At 41.4% G+C, this 13,855-nt stretch overlaps 2 protein-coding genes across 3 annotated transcripts; both read right to left on the bottom strand.

The window, feature by feature from the left end:
• Positions 1-8,312: 8,312 nt before the first annotated feature.
• On the bottom strand, positions 8,313-8,549 carry RB195_010171 (uncharacterized protein; the record flags this gene model as incomplete). The annotated part of the gene is made up of 1 exon (XM_064191046.1): positions 8,313-8,549. The coding sequence occupies one exon, from the start codon at positions 8,547-8,549 to the stop codon at positions 8,313-8,315; it is 237 nt and encodes a 78-aa protein (XP_064048629.1).
• A 15-nt stretch (positions 8,550-8,564) lies between these two features.
• RB195_010170 (uncharacterized protein) lies at positions 8,565-9,353 on the bottom strand (the record flags this gene model as incomplete). Of its 2 annotated transcripts, XM_064191045.1 has the most annotated exons (3): positions 8,565-8,736; positions 8,837-9,104; positions 9,164-9,353. In XM_064191045.1, 3 exons carry the CDS (start codon positions 9,351-9,353, stop codon positions 8,565-8,567), a joined length of 630 nt encoding a protein of 209 aa, XP_064048627.1. The 2 variants fall into 2 exon arrangements, with proteins under 2 accessions (XP_064048627.1, XP_064048628.1); XM_064191044.1 differs by lacking the exons at positions 8,565-8,736; positions 8,837-9,104 and having other exon boundaries at positions 9,126-9,353.
• Positions 9,354-13,855: the final 4,502 nt, after the last annotated feature.

The following is a 13,855-nucleotide window of genomic DNA, read 5'->3' as shown; positions in this document are numbered from 1 at the left end:
ATGCAAGCGTAGGTGCGTTATAAGCACAGATCGTCATCCTAGTCACTTTCCGTTTCAGTGGCAACCCTCCTGTAACCCACCCCATCCCTGGCGCTACCGTACCTCTAGTCCCATGAGTTCTTGGGAAAACGTCGCGTTCTCCCGTAGTGGACAGGTGGAACTTATTTGTTGGAGGCGACTACAAACCGCCTCCCTTGCACATCCCACTCACATGATTGCAGGCTTTTGGTCGGATCAACTTGCGGGATACAATGATGTAGTGAGTCAATGGTGGCTCAGCAGAAACAGGGAGTCCGTCCCCTGAATCCACCCGCGTCTCTTATCTACTTACCTAATTACAGTCACAAAGTCACAAATTCCAACGAAATGAACACCAATTCCACGATATCATCAATATGTACCAAATCTTGAACTCTACACCGTGACATCATACAATGCGACACATGTGCGGCTCATACATAAGTCTGGATGAGGCAACGATTGTTCGAAGGACTAGAAAACCTATATACTACGCATTGAAAGTTCTCCTAAGTAATCAATCATTATTAGTGTGGAATATTTGCATCACTCTATTTCAGAGCGTGCATGCATAAAGTGGTGCTTTATATGGCAATATTGCGACTCGTGGCCTTGACTTTTGTGACTATTAAATTCAAACTTTTCATTACACCTTTAAAATGAAGGACAATGAACCAACTGAAGAACATTTACGTCATTGCATCCTGTTCCATTTTCGATAGGGTGTTAATGGCAGTTGCAACAAACTGAATAGGAAAATTTTCCGGCAGTGATTTTGGCTGGTCTGACAGCGATCGAAGTGGACGCCCTGTTGACTTTGGCGCTTTAAAATCACTGGTGGAAACTGATCCCAAAATGAGTATTCAGGAAATAGCAAACACTCTTCAGACTACTTGGTCAACAATCCAAAGGCATCTTCAAGAAATTGGGAAGGTTTACAGCAGTTCGATAACGTTAGGAAGCACGCAGCAAGATCAAACCGGGAGAAAAATCAAGCAGCTAAACTGGGAGATTTTACCACATCCCCACATTCTCCAAAAATAGCGCCACCTGATTTTCATTTATTTCAATCGAAACATTTCCTAAGGAGTAAAAATCTCAAAAGTATCGATGAAGAGCGAGCTCGCCTAGAATCGTATTTTTCTTCAAATGAAACGAATTTTTATGAACAGAGGATCGCAACTCTACCAGCAAGATGGGATAATCGACAAGATAAAATCAAATGTAAGTTCTTTTTTTTTTGTTTTGTGCCACTGGAATAATTGATCACTTATGGGTACCTCTAATGTGTAGTTCCTGTAGAACCAGCTTTGAAACAGTATTTCTGCTGTCCAATGCACGAAAAATCTTCAGAAACATTGTAAGCGTCTGCAAGACTTTGCCCTTTGGATATGGAGTTTTTGATGTTCGTTGGTCGGCGCGCGATGAGTGCGTTGGCGCTTCTAAGTAATGTTGCTGGAAAGCCAGATAGCGCATCAGTAACATTCCACAATCTTCCCTTCTTCCGACTCTGTGAATTAACGAGGTTGCTGCCCTCAGTTAGACTTGTCTCACCGAGTTTCACCTTTTTTGTGTTTCATTTTGTCTTGTGGGGTGAAATTTTCGCATGCAACCTTGCGAAAAGCACACTCCTGCAACCTCGTCCTACCTGGCGCTACCGTACCAGGATTTCCTCCAGAATCAGGAGACTCTTTTCTACGCCAACTCCACCAACACCTTTTCTTTTCTACTACTGTGACATGCGTAAATTTCAAAACTCATGAGCAGGTTGCAAACCTCTAGTCCCATGAGTTCTTGGGAAAACGTCGTGTTCTCCCAGGAACTAGATGGAACTTATCTGTTGGAGGCGACTCCAACCCGCCTCCCTTGCACCTCCCAGTCATTTGATTGCAGGCTTTTGGCCGGACCGACGTGCGGGATACAAGGATGTCATGAGTCAGTCCTGGCTCAGCAGAAACAGGGAGTCCATCCCCTGAATCCACCTGCGTCTCTGGGCAAGCACAAGGTCGCTTTTGGTCCGCGATTAGCCCCCTATCCGCCACCCGGGGACGCGCTACGTAGCCTCGCGACTAACCGGCTGTGATCCCTTTAGTGAGGGAGATCCGTGAAATTTCGTGATATGCTACCTTTAAGCACACTCGTAAGCAAATGTAGCTCATAGCAGTTAGAGTGCACTACACTCGATAACTTGTCAGAAAATTTTTCCAAATGCCAGCTTTCTATCACTGATCGTCCATCTGTTAGTCGTTCCATCTACTGATTCTACGCTATCTTAGTATCTTTGTTTTGCCAAACTTGTTATGCAGAGCGAAGTTCCCAGTTCTTTATCACGCTGGTCCAATTCCCCCAATTTCGATCCAATCATTCAGATTTTTTTCTTTTGCTTGATTGTGAGAACTCAATCCGGACGGATAGCCGAAGCTGTAATCATATGTGCGATAGGGAGTAGCCGGACCCTCCTCAGGTGAAGGGGGTTTAACTCATGGGGTGCAGCTCAAAGGCATCACTCCACGAATCTGAGGTGGTACGGATTTCAGGTGGAGTATTCGTATAAGTCATAGCAGATTATGGGGACAAAAGTGATTCCGTCCAGTTCTTCCTAATTGCCGTAAAAAAACGGTCCGCAAGATACGGCTTCGGACGTTCTGGCTGTCCAGGAAGACAATTAAACCATAAGTAGAAGAAAGAATTAATAAGTGGAGATTTTCGAAGCTAGTTAGCACATTCGTAACGCTCTAACTAGATTGTGATGATAACCACCATATATTCAATCACCCATACTTTTAAGGGGTACCTCTTAAGCACCCTCCATCTGCCCCACTTTTAAAGGCATCGTCCCACGAATCTGGGGTGGTGCGGATTTCAAATGAATTATGCCTATACGGAATCGTAGATTATGGAGAGGAAGGTGATTCCGTACATTTCTTCCTAATTGTCGTAAAAAACGGCCCGGAAGATACGACTTCAAGCGTTCCGGCGCGACATTTTCCACAGCGAGTTCGATTGGAGCGCGCCAGCTTTGTGCATATAAGAGGCCGTATAGGAACTCTCCACTCTGCCTTTAACGAGTTATGCGACTTGTGCCCTGTATGGTGGGTATCGATGTAGTGAGGATTAACTTGTCCCCAGTTAGCCCAGTAGAGAGTGTCTCACTGAACCTAAGAAGTGTTGTTTGATGACAGGACTAGTCCCTTTTTTTCTTAGAAGCAACAATCGAGATTTTGTTTGGTGGGTGGTGAACGCTTTTTATAATAATGGTGATGATATAATTAATCAATTTTTTTTTTAGTTTTAATGAAACAATTTAGATAATTTTCTTTTTAAAACGAGGTAGATTTTCTTAACTAATCTGACTTTCAAGAATTAGGGTTCATGTTGAATATCAAGCTACAATGTTGAGTATAACTCTAAAATTAAGCATTGTCAATTGTCAAAGACTTCCAATACATTGCCCATCTTCGACTGTCTTTGAGTCTTGGCATGTTTAAACGTAGTTTTTAATTGATTTTCTTGAGCTGTGACCAAGATTGGTATTGATCTTCCTTTATTAAACAACAGCTAACGTTTCGGCGATATCGCCTTCCAGTGGTTTATCTTCTCAAGCGCCTCATCACTCTACAGAAAGCATTCAAACGATGGGCAAACTCAAACAGCAACACATCAGCTGGCGCTTACCTCATTTACTAGATCTGGTTACACAACAGACCACCACGTACCACAACTGTGAGTCACAAGGGTTTTTTTATAGGGCCCTCACGGCCCGTCCCGTAGACCAAAACCCGCATATGTCTTGATATGGGGATAGTTCTTTTGTGATCGCAATGCACTCATCCTTCTTGTTCATTTTTGGATTTTTGGCGGTGGTCCAAAATGCCTCCAGTGTTCTGGGTGCTGTGATCTCGGACTCATAGGATAGTATACTAACTTCTACCTCTACTTCGGAGTTCTGATGACATATTCTACGGTGTGCTCGGAGTGGGGTGGAGAGTTTAAATTTTGCGTGTCCATCCAGATGCTCTTTGACCTTAATACACAGTGGATGTCCCGTATAACCCCATATAATCGTCACCACAAGGGCGGGTGTGGCGCAGTCGGTTAGAGGTCCGTTGTAGCCGCACGGTCGAGGGTTCGAAACCGCCCTAGTGCAAACCAAGCCTTTCATCCCTCCGGGGTCGATAAATTGGTACCAGACTTGTCTGGAAGGATAAAAACATTGACTTGGTCATCGGCTGACCCCCGCATGTTATTGTATAGGCCAATACCCGTTCCAAAACCTCATCGACTACGAATTCTAGTAAAACGCGTTGGCGCATCCCAAGTGGATTGATACGCCAGTGACTTTATCTTTATCTTTTAATCGTCACCACACAACCTGCGCGTGATAAGATATGCCACCCCTGACACCAGTGATCACCCTCTCTGCCATAAGAGCAAACCACACAGCTTGGAGTTGTGCACATCAACAAGATCAGATCGGCCATACGCACGATTACGTACCAGTTGACCATTGGGGTTCTCTGGGGGTACCTCCACAACCCTCATGTCATTCTAGACCCGCTTTTAATCTTTAGACAGCTCCGTACCGCTCTGGTCATAGCATAAGATATGTAAGGTAGACAGAACAGGATCTCTTCTGGGCCATCCACTACGTTGGATCTTCGAGAGGGATGCAGCGCTTGTAGAGTAACACAGTCTCCAGTTGGGTACCCATTGGATATAGCCACTTTATGAGCCAGATTTACAGACCATGTCTTCTCCTGGCTACTCGATGCCACTCTTGCCGCCGTCCAGTACATGTTACCTACAACAGATCTTTTCACTTTGCTGGGATGCGCTGAAAGATAGTGGATTAAGATGTTTTTGCTACTGGATTTCCGGTACCACCTAATCTTCCATATCCCATTCCGCCAGTATGTGTGCACATTCAAGAAAGCCAACCAGTTGTCTATTGGTTTCTCCCTTGTGAACCTAATGGGCGGGGGCACTGCTGATTGAGAAAATTGAAACAAGTGTCTAATTCTGTTCGAAACGAAGTTCGAAAAGGGTTGGTGCACCGGCGCCAGATACCTATAATATGGGATGCGACGGCTCCACCGGCGCCAGATTGATGTACCGCACCAGATAAAAAGTTGCGACGGGTTCGCGGGTTGGTGCACCGGCGCCAGATACCTATAATATGGGATGCGACGGCTCCACCGGCGCCAGATTGATGTACCGCGCCAGATACCTATAGAAGGGGTTGCGACGGGTTCCGCGGCGTCGGATTGGGGCGCCAGCACCGGATTGCTATAATATGGGATGCGACGGCTCCACCGGCGCCAGATTGATGTACCGCGCCAGATACCTATAGAAGGGGTTGCGACGGGTTCCGCGGCGTCGGATTGGGGCGCCAGCACCGGATTGCTATAATATGGGATGCGACGGGTCCACCGGCGTCGGATTGGTGGACCGGCGCCAGATTGCTATAATATGGGGTGCGATGACTCCACGAGCGTCGGATTGGGGCGCCGGCGCCAGATACTTGTAGGAGAGGTAGATTGGTATAATATGGGGATTGGTGCGCCGGCGCTAGATAGCTATAAAATGGGTGAGACGGGTCCCGCGGCATCGAAGTGATTGCGCAGTAGCATCGTGTGCATGTCGCAAAAGGTAAATGGGATGTTTCATAGCTGTGCCCACTGGGCGCGTTTCTTTTCACCCTTATGACTCTTTCGCCCATGTAATTCTTCGCACGTTTGTCACAAGTTGGTAATATGCCCTCCTCAGAAAGTGGAAACATGCATGCAAACGGATAGTAAATAAATAGTAGCGAACAGTTCACATGATCTGACGTAAAACGTTATCTTTATCAGTAGGATGATACCTTTCACATCATTTTGTCCTAAAACACCATTCTTTGATAACTCTTGGGTAGAAACAGGAAGAAAACCCAAATTTCGAGTAATACTTTCAAATTGTGTCTACATTATGTTGCTATCGACGAGTGTTGGAAGCTGAAGTTTGAATATTCTCCAAATGTAGAACTGACGCGTTCAGAAAGAAAACTATGAAATCTTTCGATTTCGTTTATAATAAACAAGATAAAAAAGTTTGTTAGAGGTACACAAGTCTAATTTCACGAAAAAGGGCAGTAATATTGATTGTCGTTGATCAGTGAAAGGGAGCGAAGCGAACACCACAGAAAGTCTGAAGTCCGGCTTTAGCCGGACGTTCAGACGGTAACGCTTGGGCACGTGTTGCAAAAATAGTCAAGGATACTTTGGAAGGGCTTCGGTAGCATGCCCTGTCCCACCCGTTGTATTCACCAGACATTGCTACTTCCGACTACCATTTGTTACGGTCGATGACCAATAGCCTGGTCGAACTGCACTTCACTTCTTACAAAAAAGCCAAAAATTTGGTAGATTTTTGGGTAGCCTCAAACGACGATGAACGAAGTGTTGGGGGCAACGATGGTCAATACATTGAAGACGAGGGAGGGAATAGTGTAGCGGTTAGAGGTTCCGCTTCCCGCACGGTCGATCGGGAGTTCGAATCCGCCCTAGTGCTCACCCAAGGCTTTCATCCCTCCGGGGTCGATAAATTGGTACCAGACTTGTCTGTGAGGATAAAAACACTGACTTGACACATCGGCTAGCCACCGCAAGTCATTGTATAGGCCAGTTACACGTTCGTAAACCTCAAACGATTCTGAATTGAAGTGAACGTGGGGGTGCATTTCAAGCGGATTGATTAACACCAGAAACTTTATCCTCAAAAGACGAAGAATGTTTCAACTCCGAATCCGTATGCCGCCTGAAATATGAAGAGAAATCGTAGCTAACGATGGTCAGTACTTTGAATAAAATACATTATACCAGCTCCCCTGAATAAAGCTTCAAAGTTAAAAAAAACCTCAAAACTTATTTGTATCCCCAATATTTAGAACTTTTTTTGTAACTAACCACCCATATCTCCGTCTGTAGCTGTTTGTGTCATTTTCTTCAAAACGCAATCTGTAGATGGAAAAATAGCACGTTCGACTTTCTGCTATTTTTCCATCTACAGATGTTTTCAAGCTCAAACTTCAAACAAATTCTCTATGTTAAGTAGTGATTTTTAGGCTGTTAAGCTCTTTTCAAATGTAAATCAGAAGTAGATGAGTTGTCAAATCCTAGACTGTGCATACAAAGTATATAAATGTGATGAGATTCTGCGGGATATTATACCCGTTGCATAGCATTGTAGCAGTATGACATAGGTATGGTAGGAAAGGATTCGCGTTGGTAACCCTCAGTAACTTCATGCAGATTTTCAGAAAGCTTGACTTTGAAGTTAAAGGCATTTGTGAAATCATTGAAGTAAATACAATGGTACGAAGCAGAAGTTGGTGAGATTGGTGCAGTTTTAGAATTAGTCCTTTAATAGATTAGGCTTCGCTAAGTCTTCAGGATGTCAATGTTCCTGCTAAACGATTTAAACTGACATCCCCTCCACCTTCATTGTACCACATTCAGCTCTGTTAATGTTATGCTAATATATGTTCTATGATATATATTTATTAATATTTTAGGGCTTTTAAATCACTTGTCAGAGTAGCCATTGTTTCTTCTAAAATAATTAGATAACTCTGAGTAATTATAAGTTAAAAGTACCAATGGTGCTCATTCTCAGTGATTACAAAGATCAATTATACACAACATATTTTTTTGCCTGTGAAAATCGGAAACTTTTTTACTTTTTTTTCTTCTTTTGCTTATTTTTTAAAACTCAGTCTTCTCCATGTGTTTGTAATAGCCGGCAAAAAGTCTAGAGATACGGCTTATTTCCAAGTTCTGCAATTTTCGAGCCATGTCAAAATAGAAGGAAATTTTGTGTGTGAAATCAAACAGCACCTAACCTCTACTACATATGTCCTGGAAGGAGTACGCTAGTTTTTTCCCTATTTCCGTAGTTTTTTTTTCGTATAGAAAATCCAACATTGATCTATCAAATTTGACGAACTCAGTCCCCTTTTAAAATAGCAACATATTTTTGGGTTAATCAGTAGCGGCCAAAAATCAATTGACAAACGGTTTTTCGATTTCTCCTCTAGAAATCGCTGATTCGTTTCCAAACTTGCACCAATTATTTCTATCGCGTTTTTCAACCTTAGAAAAGAATACCAGCGATCAGGTTAAATCAGGATCTAGAAGATTATCGATTATTCGATTTTATTGAGACAAGCGAAAAATCACGTAGTCAGTTTATTTGAACAAAAAACATGATAACAACTTTCATAACCAAAATATTGTAACAATAACAAAATAACAGCCCTAGTACTTCGTTGCAAAACCTTTAGCATCAATAACAGCCATGCATCTTCGGTTCATCGAGTCCAACAAATTATCAAGACAAGATTGTGGGATAGCCTTCCAGGCTTCTTCAAATTGAGCAAATTTTTGGGCAGAATTTCTTGCTTTTGTCCCTTTCATGCGACGTTCCAGTTCTTCCCATAAATGTTCAATCGGATTCAGATCCGGAGACTGACTTGGCCAGTCCAGAACTTCCATACGACGCCGGTTGAATCAGTCACGAATATGCGAAGATGTGTGCTTCGTGTCATTATATTGCTGAAAGATGAAACCTCTGCCTATGATTTGAAGAGCAAATGGACGCATTGTTGTTTCTAAGATCTCCTCATGGCCGTATCTGTCCAAATTTCCATGAATTTGGCGAAGAGGTCCGACTCCACGACTACTGAAGCAACCCCAAAGCATGATGTTTCCTCCACCATGGTTTACAGTGGGCGGTTGATATATGGGATGGAATCTTTTTTCCGGCTGGACGTCTGACATACTTAATACCATCACTTCCCATCAAGTTAAACTTGGATTCATCAGAAAATAGAACTTTGTTCCACTGCTGGCGAGTCCAACCAATATGTTCCTTAGCCCATTTGACACGAGCAACACGATTCTTTTTTGAAATGAGTGGTTTTTTTTTTGCAAGACGCCTTCCATTGAGTCCGACATCTTGTAGGCGTCTTCGAACAGTTCTAACTGATGGGATCTGTTGATTTGCGATGGCCAATTCATCTATCACCTTGAGTATCGGAGGCAGCGAGCCTAGGATTAGCACGACTCATTCTAAGGATGTTCCTTCGGTAACTGTGTGGTCATCCGACTTCGTCCTGGATTCGGCGTTGCTCCAATTACTCCACATGTTGATACCCTCTTCAGTAAAGCAGAGATGGTCACTCTGGAGGCATTAAAGAGTTTTGCTAATTCGACTTGCCTCATTCCTTGATCGACTCCTCGAAGAATGGACTTTCGAGTTTCAATTGACATATGGCGTGCTCCAAATGTTCTACCCATAATCCAAATACAATAGATAACTATAAAATTAAAAAAAAAATCCGGGAGAAAACATAAAAGATACATAAAATAAATCAAAAATTAAAAAAGTGAAAGTGAACATTTTCGGAAGTAATACTATTCCTGAAACAGCAAAGTAAACATATTTTTTACAAAAGGTTTCTAATACGAAATGACACCTCTGGTAGAAGTTTGAAGATGATTCAGCGATTTTCAGAGGAGTAAACCTCGAAAACCCGTTTGTCAATTGATTTTTGGCCGCTACTATAGGTGAGAATTAACATTGACCGGCACAATTTTAAGCGTCAGATTTTAGGAAACAGCTTTCTGTTCACCTTTTTACTAGTCTCGAGTTTCGCTCATCTTCTCGTTGTTTACCAACTACTGTAGTCTAGTGAGTGTTTTCTTCTTTTCTTGTCCTTTGAAAAGCGTACTGCGGTAAATGTGATGAATGAGTTGGAAGAAAAATCATTTCAATAGTCTTGTGACAAATAATCGTCATGCTATATAATAACGGGCTCATTCTGTCACCTTTGTGTGTGTCTGCAGAAAGCAGTGAGCAATGAGACGGGTCCATTGATCCATCGATGTTAAGTCAGATAGATGTGGCCAGATTGCGGTAGAGTTCGGACAAATCCAACGGCGTCGCATTGGCTCGCCACAGTAAAGTAATGCCGTGGAATAACTCCTAAGTGAACTTATCAAGAAGTAAATGAGACGCTGTGAACTTTTTAATAGCGGTGAAAACTGTATTTGCTACGTTTCATCCCATGTGCTCTTTGGATTTCTATTCCTCCGCACATTTTCCTCATCAGGTTCGTAATAACCAGGGTCAAGCGTATAGTTGGGAAAAATCCCTCCTAAAAACGACCTCCCCCCCCCTCGCAGACCCTCCTAAAAATGACCCCCCCCCCCCTCGCAGACCCTCCTAAAAACGACCTCCTCATCTCGTTCCTACCAGTATAGCTGCCCACACAGCAATCAAAATTTGGGTATAATAAAAAATTTAAAAAACAAATAAACGCCTAATAAATAAGTTAAAACAATACGATGTAATAAAAAAATAATTAATTATTTTAAAAAAATAGTAATGCTACAAGTAAAACAAAATACATATTGTAATGCAGCGATTTTATTGGAATGGAATAAATAATAACTAGAAATTATATGTTCATGTTAATTACTTTCAAGATGCCGCGTGACGTGTGCCAGATGAAAGAAGATCAAGAAAAATAAAAGTTTTAAACAATAAACAAAAGTTCGATCCCCGCCGGAACCATTACTTTTGCAAAACGAAAAAAACAGCTGGAAAAGAAGGAGAACACCTTTTAAAACAATTTTCACACTATTTCCGACTATTACCAAACAATTCCACTCATCGACAACGGAAATGAACGGATGAAAGTTCGATCCCCGCCGGAATCTAGATTTTTGCAGAACCGAAAAAAAATCACTAAGGAGAACATTTCACCAGCAATGTTTTGAAATTGTATTTAGAGCACTGTTTGCCACATACAAGGGTTATATAGAGGTTATTTTAGCGATCAAAACCAGGTCTTAATTGGAAGTTACTGCTGGACAGGTCGGATTTTGTTACCTTGAAATAAACATGAATAACTCATTAATGAAGAGACATAAGAAGATAATGCTGGCTGCGTTGTGTAGAGGAGGATTTGCGCTACAAAATGGTCAAAGAATCTTTTGTAGGGACCCTCTGGTTTTTTTGAAACCTAGTTGAGAAAAATTTGAGAAATTTGGCATTTTTCTCAACTTTTTCTCAACTAGCTTTTTTAGAGACAAAAGCCAACTGTAAAAAAGTAAAAGAAAGCTGTGATAGTAAAAATCTTCCTCTACAAAATACTTCAAACCGAATTCGTTTTTATAAACTATGAGCAGAGTTATGGAAATTTGTTTAAAGTCACACAGATTTTGACGCGTTGCCGAAAATCTGAGATTTCGCTTTTTATCCCGTTGCGAGGATACGGTAGCGCCGTTGAAAAATTCGACTCCATATTTGGATAGAGCATCAAGGAAAACCCTTGACTGCAAATTTTGGCCTCTGTAGGTGTTCTGATTCTCTCAAAAGCTAGTTGAGAAAAACTCGAAAATTTGAGGCAAAAATTGGGATTTTTCTCAACTAGGTTTCAAAAAGACTAGGAAAGCTAGAGCCACCAAACTTTGTAGAAATATAGAAGAAATCTCTCTCTACAGATCGCAGCCAGCTTCATTGCATAAAATTCACTTTGAACGTAGATATTCAGAAACTCGTGGAGCCTACTTTGTACTAATTTTAACCCTAATTGCGCCTGTAGATGTCTTTTTTTCGCTCAGTAGCAGCATCAGAATTGCTTTTTCGACTGAAGATAAGAATTGGTGGATCCTCAGCATCAACCCTATTTCAACAGAGCGTGTAATGGCCAATTAGTAGATGTCCTTATCAAAGTCTTTGTAATCGCGCATAAATAAGTCTGCACTACACTTACCAACTTGAGCCAGCGTACTTGCTTTTCATTGCAGCTATGCTTCTACTTTTACTTAGTGCTTTTACACTTCTGTTAGCTTCTGAAGATCTCGTTTGTCATCCGTTCCTAAGCGAATTTTCGACGCTGCGTTCCCGTACAACTGCAGATCTTCAATATATTGAATTGTGCCGAAGAGTGCCAAAGCACTGTGCAAGCTATGAAGATTGCCTTTTATGGTACTCAATACGAAGTCACCTCTGGTTAGCTTCATTTCTTTCATATAAATTAGTAACAGACAATTTTGTTGTGTAGACTGTAATTTTGTAATTTTGTTTTGTAGAACTGTAATTTTGTAGTGCCTAGACTTGATGGGTTTGACAAAAAGTTGGTTTTTTGAAAGAACAAAAACTTTCAGGTAGTTAATTGCATTTAAAATAATGGGTTTCCTATTTTATCACATCACAACATTATCACTTTATTTATTATGCATCACATTTATTCAAGGTTTCAATTGTTTTGGTTTGTGCCACCGAAGCGACTCCGACGTCATCAAGCATCAGTTAGAGCAACAAAAAATGCTAAGTCGTCCACTTTCAAGATTGGCTCAAAAAGCGCAGTAGTTTCATTACCAGAATTATGAAAAATAAATTTTTTAAAAATCATTTTTTGGTTTGTGTACCCTCTTTTTATCCTAACTTTTTATGCTACAATAGTCTTCCTCAACTGCAACCGCGAGTCTTCTTCAATCGTTTATTCGAATATTGAAAAAAAAATTTATTTATTCTATATCATTTATTTTTATATTAAACAGAACTCAAGTACTGAATATGCATCATTGACGTTTCTTCTTCTTTGAGACAACTCTTCCATTTTTTAGTCGCAGATATCGGGACCTGAAAAAAAGCCTTAGAATACGTTTCAGTTGTGAATATCTTCCGATATGCGATAAAAACATGCCATTCACTGCTGATCATCCTTCAAGTTTCAGCACTACTTCTGAAAAGAAGCAGTTTTCACTCCTGTTTTTCTGCTGAATGTCGCATACCTAAATTACACTTCATTTTGTACACCTTAATATGTGTTTGTTTGAAAACGACAACCCCGTCTCCATTTTCTCTTTGCTCCTTTCATTTTTTCTGATTTTCCGACCCCTACTTAAATTTTTTCTTAATTTTCCGACCCCCTCTTACGACCCCCCCCCCCCCTGATCCGACACCCCTCTAACGACCCCCTGTTGAGAAATTCTCAACACACGCTTGACCCTGGTAATAACCTTTGGGAATTGGAAACACGCATGCAAACGACTGCTTAAAGTAGCTAACTGTTCATGTGATCTGGCGTAAAATCTTATCCTTATCAGTACGATTATGAGGCTCACGTTATCTCATGTTGAGACACTCTGGGCTAATTATTGAGAGAATAAAGAAAAAAGAAACTTATACGCAAGAGATCCCACATTATGCAATGACGTCAGAAATTGGAATCATGGGGTGTTACTGGTGCATCAGCACCGTGAAATAATTTAAAGCGACTTTGTCAGAAAGTAAGACGTTGTGAATCGTTTCATGGCCGCGACAATGGCACCGAGAGCATTCTACCCTAATGTACCCCTTCATACGCCTACTCCTCTGTCGCCTTCATTACGTTTGTCACATTCTTCAAAAATTAAATACGAGCTGCAGTGAAGACAGCTGCTTAAAAAGTGATGACAACGTTCAAGCCGTTTCATGTAAACATCACTCTGTGCTAATGGTTGATAAAGAGAAGGAGAAAAACCCCTACTTTGAATAATTTTTTTCAAATTATGGCAGTATCGAAAAAACTTAGGTATAAAATCAAGTTTGAATTCTCTTCAAATGCAAAACTGGCGGATATAAGCAATAACTATGAAGTCTTTCATCAATGCTCAAATGGTTGATAGCTTAAGCGATGACGTGCGAGTGCCACATCATGGGATTGGTGAGACAACGCCGGAAACTAGAATGAACGTAGTTAGAAGTCTTGTATATTAATATCAATATGTCAGATATCAGGTATGTC

This window comes from Necator americanus, chromosome III, assembly GCF_031761385.1.
Source record: "Necator americanus strain Aroian chromosome III, whole genome shotgun sequence".
NCBI lineage: Eukaryota > Metazoa > Nematoda > Chromadorea > Rhabditida > Ancylostomatidae > Necator > Necator americanus.
This window is presented reverse-complemented; position numbering and strand designations above follow the sequence as displayed.